Genomic DNA, 12,675 nt, shown 5'->3' with positions numbered 1-12,675 from the left:
CCGGGCGGGTCGTTACACGGGTTTGACCGGTGCTTCTCTCCTCTTCCCCTCCTCATTTCAAGTCAGTCTCTTTTGAGGAAACTTCGGTCCGACGCTTTGACCTACGCGGAACCACACATTTCCACGTGAGTTTTGCCAATTCTTTCTCAACAAATTTGCTGTATGCCCTGTGTGGAGGAATGTTTTGACGTGCGGAAGGAAGGAAAGACAAGTGTAGGCAAGCCCTCCCACCCTCCCTCTCGCTCTTCTTCAAGACAGGTTTGCTTGCTTGACGTTTCATCTGTTTGTTTATCGCTAGACCAAACGCCAGTTTCTCAAGCACAACCAGACAAATCCTATTTAACTTTCTTGCAAAAGTAAACCCTCGAATCAAATGGCAATTCTTGAATTTCGCCTTTAAAAAAAATTCAAATAAAAAAGCCATTAGAAATGGGTTTCTTGGCTTTAGCAATACGGTTCGCCATGAGGTATTTTCGCTTTTGTAGCCTCGTTTGCTAGCTTTTAGCCACATATTATGCAGAATAGACATGATTGTAGGCTTCTCTTTTAGCTCAACAGGTGGCCTTTTCCTCGTAAAAAAAGATGTCCAAAGACGTCGCCGTATAATGTATAATTGTTAAAGTTGAAATGTGAGGCTTGTTTTGTAGTTAAATACAACAAACGTTTGCTTGATGATCAGTTGATCAAACATTTCCTCCAGTGAATCTTTTGCATACCGCCAGAGGGAGCCCTCGTACTATGGAGGTAGATTTGTCTCTATTATTCAATCCCCCCAAAAAATCGTTGCTTCAATAAAAAATGTGAATGCAAAAATACATTTGAAACTCAAAAAACGCATTTGAAAACCATTTTTTTCATTAATACAACTTATATATTTTCAAAAGAAAAATCACTTCAATCAAAAATAAAACAATTTCAATCGTAGAAAAGTTTTTGAATGCGACAAAATATTTGAGACTTAGAAATTTTTTGAACACTTAATTTTTCACTGAAACTGTTTTCTTTGAAGTAATCCTTATTGTGTTGGGCCATATTATGGGTAGGACATTTGTGTCTAATTCATTCAATCCCAGAAAAAGTTGCTTCAATCAAAAAAACTATTTTCAATCAAAGAAAATATTAATAATAAATAAATAAATAAATAAAATTGCCCTTTCCTTAAAATATATTTTTGGAAAATATATTTATGATTTGAAGTATATGTATTTTTTTAATTTAAGTGAGTAAGCCATTGGTGTAGCCACTTGTCATTCAAACATGTCGGAAGTAGCAGCTAAGTTCGACCTTTGTGTCAAAATGATTCAATAAATAAAAAAGTGCCTTCAAAACTTTTTCCACTTCAAAAAATTGACACTTAAATTTAAAAAAATATATATATATATTTGCAATATATATATATATATATACTGTATATATTTTTTTTTGGGGGGGGGCAATTTTATTTTTGAAAATTATTTTTTTCTTTGATTGAAAATAGTTTTTTTTGATTGAAGCAATTTTTTTCTGGGAATGAATGATTTAGACACAAATTTCCTACCCATAATATGGCCAAAACACTAAAAGTATTTCTTCAATCATAGACTTCATAACCTATTGACATGACACGGCAAATGGTGCCGATTCATCAGGGGGCCTGTTTTCAAAAACTTCAAATTCCAATATTTTCAAAACCAAAGCTGCTACCGACCTAAAACCAAAACATGCACCTACCTTGGCCATATATGAGTCTCCATGAGCAGCGGCATCTAAAAATTCAAAGTCGTTTCCTTATAAAAATCCCGATTAATTATTTTGTATATAACACAACATAAAAGTCTCAGATTTGACACTAGATGCACAAAAATCACTAAATGCAGAGATAATCACCTATATTTTCAGGATCAATAGCAATATTTAACATGGCGGAAAACACTCAGGTGACTTGAAGTTCCGCTCTGAGACCCTCAATTTGGCCAAATTTCCAAAATTGTCCTACATGCATGTGTGATACATCATTAGAGAGCTTAAAATCTCAATTTTCTGGGGGAAGAAACATTTTGAACGGGACATCATTTAAAAAAAAAAAAAAAAAAAAAAAAATTAAACAGCAAAACCTTAACTGAAGGTGAGAGCACGCAAGAGCATAATTAAAGGTGCCATGATTTTAACGAGATATTATCGCGTAATTACCTCTTTTCAATCCAAAAACTCCATGTACCATGTATCACCGAGTGTCAAGACACAGCTGTGAATGGCCCCAGCCGTATTTTTGGGGGATTTTATGGGTGAAACATGGTAATATACCAAAGGTCGCAATGCAGAAATCGCAGACATCAAGAAGTGGTCGAGATTTTCATTTTCATATGTTTACCTTTTTAAACTTTTTTTTAATTTTTTTCAATTTTTCTTTGTTTGGATTGATTATTTATCATCTAGAATTTCATCTAGAATAGAAAATGTGACGGTAACGAAAAAAATACAATTAAGCGATAGTTATGAGTTAGATATCCGTGACTTTTTTTACAGACGCCAATTTTTTCATTGTGATGTAATTTGTTTAAAAGTCATGCGAGTGAATATTTTTTTAAAGTAATTTTTTTGTTTTTCAATCAAAGAAAAAAAAATTTAATCAAAGAAAAAGTTTTCAAATGTATTTTTTTTTGTTTCAAATTTATTTTTGCATTGAAACTTTTTTTTTGATTTTTTTTTTTTTTATTGAAAATATATATTTTGTTGAAGCAACCTTTTTTTTGGATTGAATAATAAAGACAGAAATCTACCTCCATATTAGGCCTGAACGATATTGCTGCGATTTTTTTTTGGGTTTGCGATATTATATTGCGATATTTAAAAAAAAAAAAAAAAAAAAAATATATATATATATATATATATTTTTTTTTTTAAAGATATTTTCACTAGATGACTTGAATAGCTGTTTGGAAAGACTGGATGACTCGCAATGACCAGTGTACAGTGATCCCTCGTTTTTCGCGGTTAATGGGGACCAAAACCCGCCGTGATAAGTGAAAAACGGCAAAGTTGCGCACCCCGCCCCCCAAATTTTTATTTTTTGTGTGTGTGTGCTCAATGTATTTATTCAGATTTATTTATATCTCTCAAACGTCTCCACACACACACACATTCATTCCAAAGCAACTTCCTTGCAGAAACTGTTTAACAAGTTAAACGATGATTGACAGCTGCTGCGCTGTGATGTCCGCTTCTTTGGCAAGATCAAAGATACCAGCATCGTTAACTTTAATAAGCAGGTGCTGCAGTGACTGTGAGGTTCAAAGAGGTGGGAGAGGGAGGGTGTGAGGCTCTGCGCAGAGCGCAGAGCAGAAAGCAAGGTGTATGTGGATTAAAAAAAAAAAAAAACTATCGCACGTCCTTGCGATGGGACTATCGCGCACGCACACATCGCGATGGCGATGTTTAAACGATATATCGTTCAGGCTTACTCCATATCGTACTTGTTTCCACACTTTCCATTTGATGTCTCTTGGCAGGTCGTGCAGGACAGTCATGTGTTCTTGACAAAGAGGACAAGCTATTCCATTTCCAAACGGAAAGCACAAAGAAAATGCCGGCGGAGGGCGTCCGGCGCCCCGTCGGCGGGACCTTCCCTCGCGTCAAAGGTCCCATCTCTCGCCGGCAAAGTCCGCCAGGTGACGGGAGATCGAAGCAGAGCGCTGTGGAACGGCTGGAAGCGGACAAAGCCAAGTATGTCAAAAGCCAGGCAGCGCTGTCCAAGCGGAGGCCGCTCTCGCCTCTGGATGTACGCAAGTGTCCGCTCAACGTCCCCCTCGCTGCCGCGTTAAAGAGGACCCCCGTCCGGAGCGAGCGGGAAGCTGTCCAGTTGGACCTGCGGCATCTCAGCAGTCTGATCAGTGACGTTGGCGACGGCGCCGAGTCTGCTCCAAGGAAGACGGACACGTCGGATACGCCGCCTTCCCGTCCCGCCAAGGTGAGTACGTAACGGCGGCTCCCGTGAATGTTATAGGAACTGAAAGACTGGGGGGGGGGCGGGTTATTGGAGATGGGTCACTTATGTTCATTTTGGGACATTCCTGGGTCACTTTAACCCAAACTAAACAGGAAGTGACTTGTAATGCCCAGAAATCCATAAGAAGTGACTCAAAAATGCCCCACAAGCAACAGGAAATGACCTGAAATGCCCTAAAATCAACTCATTAGCTGCCATTGATTTATCGAACGATTAATTAAACGATTAATCGGATAAATGTCACTTCTTTTCAATGACCTTCACAATTTCAAGTTGTTTTAGGCATGTTGTAACATTGAAGTCAAAATGGATAACAATTTCCTTAAAAAAATATTTTCTTACAGCTTCCTGACTTAACTGTAGTCCACAACTGTAGTGTTTTAATCACATATAACTTCTTAGTTCTTAATCCAGGTTCTGAGTAGTGATGGGACGAAATGGGCCGAGGTTCCGAAGCTTGTGTCGGGTAATGGGAGGGGCGTTTCCACGAAGCTTGTATCGAGACGCGCGTCATTTCGGCAAAACCCGGAAATGGTGACGTGTAAAGCCTCACCGGCCGGCTGAATCGCATAAACTCTTTGGGAGTGATCCGACGTTTGGCGCGCATTGCAAACACAGTACAGACTACGGTATAAATTGGTTGCAAAACGCAATGGCGATCGCCTGTTATCTCACATTTTGTGGATTTTGGGCTCCTATACTAGTTACACCTGTGCGCAACAGTTCAACAGAGCAACTTGTGCAATCTTTTTTCGAGCCTTGTCCGTTGCTTACGATGGAACTTGCGCGAAAAAGGCGATCCTCCCCTGTATGGGAACATTTTGATTTGATTGCTTCCAATAAGGCAGTGGTGTCCAAACTATTCCATATAGGGCCGCAGTTGGTGCTGGATTTCATTCCTACAAAACAAGACCACATCTTTTCACCAATCTGGTGTCTCACAAGTGTAATCAGTTGATTGCAGTCAGGTGCTGCTTGTTTTAGCACAAACCTCACTGGTTAAACTGTCTGTTGCTCGATTGGTAGGAACAAAACCCAGGACCCACAGCGGCCCTTGCGGACAGGTTTGGACACCCATGCAATAAGGTAAGGGAGAAAAACTTTATTAATCCCCATCCCCACCCTAGCTGATGCAGTCCTGTAGGTCCAAAAGTACCTATCTGAACCAAACATCGACAGAATGAACAATCCATTAGTCCACTAGTGTGCCGTGGCATAGTGTCTGGCGTGCCGTGGAAAATCATGCGCTTTTGCTTAAAATTTTTTGGGGATATTACATCCACAAATGTGCAGTTGCTCATTGTCTGTGCTGTCCAAAGGTCCGTAATCATGCAATACTCTTCCATATCAGTAGGTGTCAATAGATAGCTAATAACATTGTTTGGTTAAGAGGTAAGAGTGGCATTGGGGCTAGCGACCTGCAGCTAGCTGGCAAAACTATAACGGTGACAACGATGAAGGTTTTTATAAAGGAGTGATGCTACATCAGAAATTGACAAAATTCATTGACATGTGATTGTTTGTTTTCAAAGTGTTTGCATTTAGTTTTATTAATTTGGGTGGACACACTGCCCTCTAGTGCCAACAGGGAATTTGACATAACTCATTTCATATGGCTGAATCCCGCTGCTCCCTGTTTAGACCAACACAAGCTAAGTTTTTGTTTGCGCTAATGTTTTTTTTAATACATTCGTAATTTAGTTCACAGGTATATTTCGCTGTTTTTGTAGAAATATCTGTTTGAACTATTTGTTAAGAGCATTGTAAAAAAAAAAAAGTTAGCATTTTATAGTATTGAAGCTAGCGGACTTTTGCTATGTAATTTAGCCAGTTGTTCTTTTGTTGTGCTTAGATCCTCATTTATTTGTTTTATACCGTTTGAGGCTCAGCTCAGGAATTTTGAATTTTTATGTTCCTTATCCGATTACTCGATTAACTAGAAACGACTTCATAATGTTAATATAATCTACAGAAATTAATCAATTTTTTTGCAGGTGGCGTGCCTTGAGATTTTTTTTTCATGCCAAAAGTGTGCCGCGGCTCAAAAAAGGTTGAAAAACACTGCATTAGTGTACTGGGAGACACATAAAAATACCTACCCAAATTTATATAAACTGGCACTCGCATTACTTTGCACCCCAGCTTCATCTGTGCCTTGTGAAAGAATATTTTCTAAAGCTGGTGAAATATTGTCCAAAAAAAAGACACCGTTTAAAGCCAGCCACTGTGGGAAAGCTATTATTTCTAAATAAAAATGAATAACAAATTATCCTTAGCACTTGTTTTATTTTGTTCACATACTAAATTACTAACACAAGCACATTCATATCTTTGTCTTAACCCTGTAATGCCTGCAATATGAAGCAATTGTCAGAGAATCACAAATTTGAAAAATAAGGTCTTAATGAAACCTTTTTTTATAATTTGTTAAGAAAAAAAAATAGTGTAATAAGTGCTCTAATATCTGTAACCCTTGCTAAATCCCCTTTTTTTTCTCATGGAACCCGCAGATGCAAGAGTTGACTTGCATCTATTTTTTGGGGGGGGGGAAGATATTTCAATATTCTGAATTAGTCTCAAAATCATGAAATTCTAAATGTATCAAATGTGATACATTTGGCAAGAAAGGGTTTTAAGCAAATAGCCATTGAATTCTTAACACTGTTGACCTCTTGGGCTTGTAGACCACTTGATGGCGCCATAGAGTAAATGAAGCACTATGAAGCTTTGCTACATGTGCAAACGAATTGGCTGCAAAGCTTCATAGCTTCATGAGACTTCATTTGGCCATCTCTAGTTCTGAGTATAAAACATAAAAAATTCTCAGTACACAAATAAGACAAGTCGTTTTTATTTATTTTTTGTAAATCTGTCCTGTTGAGCTGTTTGACACGGAGAATGGAAGTCTATGTGTCCGGTTTGTCTGAACAGTTTTAATGTTTCACATTGAGAGTGTGACATACTCACATTGTGATCATATAACATTCCTCGTTTATTATGACTAAGCAGCAAACAGGAAGGAGTTATGAGGGAACAGAAAAAAAGAAACACAAGAAAACAAAAGAAACACAAACAACAAGAAATGCATTGCACTCAGGAGTGCGAACCTCTTGGTACCTCACGATGCGATACGATTTGCAATACAAAGCTCAGGATAACGATGACCTGACGATACGACGATTATCGATACATTGGTCAGGAAATCATTCTAGGATATTCTATAAACAACTAATAAACAGAAAAACAAGCTTCTGCTGTGAATTGGAATGAGTTTATCATTAGTAGATCTCCAATTCATTTGAACTGGGAGGGTGGCAGCGAATGAACATTCGTTCGTTCGCTGCCATCCCTCTCACTTAAAACGGATTGAACATCTATGGCCGGTAGTGGCAGCCAATGCCAGGCAATGAGGTAATTTTTGGGCCATTTAAGGTAATTTACGTTTTCATTTTCAGTTACTTCCTGTTGAGTTTGGGGTATTTTATGGGTCTCTTATTTTGAGTTACAGAACAGGAAATGACCTGGGAATCACCCAAATGAATAGGCAGTCGCTCAAACTCAACAGAAAATGACCTGTAAATGTCCTAAAATGAACAGCAAGTGACCTGTAAATGCCCTGAAAATCGGACAGAATGACTGTGAATGCTCTGGTTTCGAATGAACGAACGTTCTCAGTCTAAATGGATTGGACGTCGAGCACCGTCAATGCAGCCTTAGAGTTAACTGAGACACTATCATGGTGGAAAATTTCGGTAGCAACTTGTTGGTTCATTTTAAATTTTTAGACATTGACACCTTTTTAAAACAATATCTCGATTCTTGGCAGGATCATATCGATAACCTTTTGGGATACAAAGTATCACAAAATATCACCATTTCGGTATTTTGTCACACCCCTAATTGAACGCTTACACTATTAATATGTTGGTGTTATCGTCGGCTAGATCTATTTCCGGTTGACACCATGCGGGGGGCCTGTTGACCAGGGAAAGAAGGGGAGGTGGGTGAGGGAAGTCTATAAGCTAAGTGATTGGGAGGGGTAGAGTGTACACAAATCAGCTCAGATCTAGAACCCAGTAATCGTGTGAATCCCTTGTGAGTGTAAGTCCGTTGGAAACAGACCCTACGCCACCCTACCGCCAATCCCGGCACCGGGACCCCCCACCCGAGCGCGCCCAATCACATTCAGCTGCAGAGCTGACCATATACTCCTTCCATGTCCACAGCGGCATATTCTGCATGCTCAACCTCAACATCAGCCAAAACAACCACAGAGAAATTACCATTTTTTTCCCACCCCTTTATTATTTGTAAGTAAACATGTACGGGTCGAAATTGACCCTAACATCATATATGTTATTATAGTTGATAATACTAGAATGAAAGTATATACAACTACAAACATTTAACCAATGTGTTCTGTTATCCCTCAGGAATAGTCTGGTAGCGTGACAACCTTTGAATTATTTATGTAATTGTCTTGGGATTTTGGGGTGGGCATTTTTTTTAAAAAAAATTGAAAACGAGTATGCTTTCAAAAGAAATGCCCTCAATGTGTACAAGAAAAATATTTCAAGCAAGTTTTCATGGATAAGGAAGCCTAACAACATAACCAAGACAGAAGAAACACATTGGATCATGAATATTTGTCTTTTGATTGTATTCTATGTAGGGCTGCAGCTATCGAATATTTTAGTAATCGAGTAATCGACTGAAAATTCTATCGATTAATCGAGTAATCGGATAAAACAAATATATTTTTAGGTGAAGAGCAATTATAAATATACATGAGAAAACAAGACATTTCATCTAATCTTGAACCATTTTCAGTCAATCAATGTCTTTATTTTCGATGTATACTGTTGAAAACAGCCAACAATTGCATCTCAGATGTAACTAGAATTTTTAAAAAATAAGACTAATTTGCTGCTTTCACTCAAAAAACTTGGATCTTATTAAAAATAAATAAATAAATAAATATAAAAAATATATATCTTACCTAAAAATGCTGTTACGCTTGATAACACACATCACTTAAAAGTTAGGATTTTTTCCCCACGTGTTTCAATTGAATTTCTATTTGTGGCAAGCCATTTTCAAGTTCTAGTTAGGTTTTAAGTTAGTCTAAACTTTTTGCAGTGTTCAAAATAAATGTATGATACAGGCTGTATTGGAGCACATTAGGGACCAGTGCTACTTGGTGTTTTATCCAGCAATGACTACTGAGCTAAAATTGATAGATAGCATTTTTAGGTTTTTATTTTACACCCTCATCACTCCACAACGCTATGTTATGTTAAAGCATGTATGTAAGACACGTTAGCCACGCATCGACAGTGGTCATAATTAATAGAAACCTAGCCCTCCGCAGACCTAACGTTACGTGAGCTTGTGACAGTAACGTTAATCATATTTCATTTCTAATTGTGTATCATATTGCCTCTGTAAAGCCCTTTGAGACTTCTGTTGTGATTGAGGGCTATACAAATAAAATTGAATTGAATTGAATTATTAGCGCTTAGCGCTCTTTATTAGCGCTTAGCGCTCTACTGCTTTAAGATGGCAGTAGTTTAGTAACGCTGCCCAGACGCGGCCGAGTCTGTCATTTCGCATCTAGTTCAACATACATGTGATCTCTATGAGACGCATCAGACGCTACCTGCTACCAACGTAGCATCGTGCGGGCTAGTATTTAGCAACATCAGCGTCGTTTGTAGCGGCTGTCGGCTGCAGTAAGTTTTTTTTTTTTTTTTTTTGCTTCGTCCTCTACGCACGTAACATCAGCGCGTTGTCCCGCATTAAAAGTAGTCCGAGCAAAACGTGATGCTTAGAGCTGTCAAAACAAACGATTACTCGCGGTGAATAAAATTACTCGGATCAGTTTTTAAACTCGAGTTGCTCGAGTATTTGTTTCAGCTCTAATTCTATGGCAGATTTAAAACACTGGTCAAAAACGACCCGAACACCGGGTAAAGTAACAGAAAGCTAACACAAGACGAAGGTTAAGGGTGTAAGTAATAAAAGGAAAAACAGGAGTGGGAGTAATTTTGACTGGGTATTCCTTGTGACAGGGCCCCTTTTCGGCTCACGACATACATGTTGAATTCGGTGCTCAACGTCTTGTTGCGCGGCTTGTGCCACTGCATTTGGGTGAATTCCACAGTCGCTTCCTGTACATTTTTGATCATCAGTTGATTTTGGGGCATTTCCTGGTCACGTTAGGCCAAGTATCCGCACAGTGACATAATGAGTGTACCTCTCATTCTAGGTGGGCGCCAAGTCAGAGCGGCCAGATGGTCCGGGATCCCCGACGTCGGGAACGGTGCGGCGAGTGGATGTGATCCCTCAAGCCGGCGCCAGAATCCCTCACCGACCGCCGCCATTCATTTGCCGTCCCTTTGGTGCACCTCCGTTGTTGCGGCCCCTCCGCCCAGCTATCTCTCAGCTCCTCCTCCTCTACGCCAAAGGCCCGCCCTCCCCTCTAAAAGCTGCGCCATCCGCTCCGGAGCGCCCTCCATTTTTGGCCCCTCCCTCCCCGGACGCGGCCCGCCTCTCCGGCTCGCCCCGGCGGTCTCTGAGCCGCTCCAAATCGGACACGAGTGAGCGATTTTCTCGCGCCGGGACGGAACTGGAACGGTTCTTCGACCTGTGCGGCTTGGACGCCGCCGACGTGCAGGAGTTGGCCGGATCGGCTTCGGACGCGCTTTCGCTGGGCCGTTTCCGCAGCGTCAGCGCCCCCGGGACGGAGTGCGCCGCTTCCGGCGACGAGGAGGCCGAGGAGCGAGTTCCCGACGCCGTCTCGGTCATCGAGAGGAACGCCAGGGTCATCAAATGGCTTTACGGCCTACACCAGCAAAAGTGAATGTCGTGCGGAAAATTTTCAGCTTTAGGGAAAAGGAGAAGAGCCACGCGGGCGCGGACACTTACTCTTTTTCTCCGACATGTTCCAAAAACTATCTACACCAGGGGTCTCAAACCGATTCCACAAAGGGCCGCAGTGGGTCCTGGTCTTTGTTCCAACAGATCCAAAACAGACAGTTCAACCAATGAGGTTTCTGCTAAAGTAAGCAGCACCTGACTGCAATTAACTGATTACACTTGTTAGACACCAGATTGGTGAAAAGGGATTGTTCTCGTTTGGTTGGAATGAAATCCAGTACCCACTGCGGCCCTTTGAGGACCGGTTTGAGACCTCTGATCTACACTATCAAAAACATCTACACTCAAATCTGTTCTTAAAGAAGAGGTAAGGGCGCACAGCTCTCGCAGCGACAGAAAAATGTCCGAGATCAACAGGAAGTGACCCAGAATTGCCTAAGAAAAAAATGATCCACAAAGTCTTAGTTAGTGCCCCCAAATTTACAGGAAGTGTCCCAAAATTATCAGGAAGTGACCCAGATTTGCCTAAGAAAAAAAAAAAGATTAATAATGTCTTAGATGTGCCCAAAACAATCAGAAAGTGAGCCAAAATCAACAGGGAGTGACCCGGAATTGGCTCGAAAACAACAAAAAATGATCCAAAATGTTCAGTGAGTAACCTTGTTGCAATAATAAAACATTTTATATCAAGGCACCTTTCAGGACACTGTACAAGATTAAAATAAATGTTGAAATAAGCCTGTCTGAATAAATACCATTTAAAGCTGTGACTTGAAGTCTTTCTATGTTGAGGGAGTGGCTGAAGGCGTTAGACACATGTGGTGCTGGTGGTGGGACGGATGCAGGCCCGGATTGGCTAATCAGGAGGACCTGGACAAATCCTGGTGGGCCCTCTGATGTTTAAACCATGAGGGCCTGTTATAATATACATTTTAAATGAAACTCAACAACGGCATTAAATTGAAGTTTGGTGGTGGGAAAATCATGGTCTGGGGTTACATCCAGTATGGGGGTGTGCGAGAGATCTGCAGGGTGGAAGGCAACATAAATAGTCTGAAATATCAACAATCTTAGCTGCCTCTTATATTCCTAACTATAAAAAGGGACAAATTCTGCAGCAGGATGGTGCTCCATCGCGTATTTAATCTCTACCTCAAAGTTCCTCAAGGCAAAGAAGATCAAGATCCTCCAGGACTGGCCAGTCCAATCACCAGACATGAACAGAATGAAAGAGGAAGCATGGAAGACGAAACCCAAGAATGTTGATGAACTCTGGGAGCCATGCAAGACTGCTTTCTTTGATGTTCCTGATGACTTCATCAATAAATTGTATGAATCCTTGCCGAACCGCATGGAAGTCATACAAAATATTACACTTGGATCTCACAGCACCACTACTTAATTTGCTTATGTTATGTAACATATTTTTGTATTTGAAGTACATTTTTTGTTCAATTGTCACACTACTTTCTGTAGGCGACAAAACTTGTCTTGCCAAAATTTGACCTTTATGTCTTCGTTAAATGATCAATCTTTTTTCAGTGAAACAAATATATTTTTGTACATTCAACATCATTTGGGAGGGTCTTCGCTTTCATATGCGCCATTTCTGAAACCAATTGAATAATTAAAAGTCGGGTTATTCGCAATTGTTTCTACAAAATGGATAAGTGACAAGACTTTTGTAAGGGAATGTAGTGTTAAATTAAAAAAAACATTTTTAAAAAATCAAACGTCGTAAGCAATAACAATGTTACTCATTTGAGTATTCTTTTAACCAAATACTTTTTTACTTGTACTTGAGTACATTT

At 39.9% G+C, this 12,675-nt stretch overlaps 1 protein-coding gene across 2 annotated transcripts; it reads left to right on the top strand.

Annotated features, from left to right (window-relative positions):
• On the top strand, positions 1 to 10,966 carry LOC130911524 (protein FAM110A-like). 2 transcript variants are annotated; one of them, XM_057829257.1, is made up of 4 exons: positions 1 to 125; positions 3,489 to 3,946; positions 5,012 to 5,071; positions 10,254 to 10,966. In XM_057829257.1, the coding sequence occupies exons 2-4, from the start codon at positions 3,563 to 3,565 to the stop codon at positions 10,845 to 10,847; spliced, it is 1,038 nt and encodes a 345-aa protein (XP_057685240.1). In that variant the 5' UTR covers positions 1 to 125; positions 3,489 to 3,562; the 3' UTR covers positions 10,848 to 10,966. The 2 variants fall into 2 exon arrangements, with proteins under 2 accessions (XP_057685240.1, XP_057685241.1); XM_057829258.1 differs by lacking the exon at positions 5,012 to 5,071.
• The last annotated feature ends 1,709 nt before the right edge of the window (positions 10,967 to 12,675 follow it).

Source organism: Corythoichthys intestinalis, chromosome 2, assembly GCF_030265065.1.
Source record: "Corythoichthys intestinalis isolate RoL2023-P3 chromosome 2, ASM3026506v1, whole genome shotgun sequence".
Lineage (NCBI taxonomy): Eukaryota > Metazoa > Chordata > Actinopteri > Syngnathiformes > Syngnathidae > Corythoichthys > Corythoichthys intestinalis.
This window is presented reverse-complemented; position numbering and strand designations above follow the sequence as displayed.

Coding starts and splice junctions, on each gene's coding strand:
- LOC130911524 (XM_057829257.1), top strand. CDS start 3,563: ATGCCGGCGGAGGGCGTCCGGCGCCCCGTCGGCGGGACCTTCCCTCGC. Junction 3,947..5,011: donor CGCCTTCCCGTCCCGCCAAG/GTGAGTACGTAA, acceptor CTCGATTGGTAG/GAACAAAACCCAGGACCCAC. Junction 5,072..10,253: donor TTGGACACCCATGCAATAAG/GTAAGGGAGAAA, acceptor CTCTCATTCTAG/GTGGGCGCCAAGTCAGAGCG.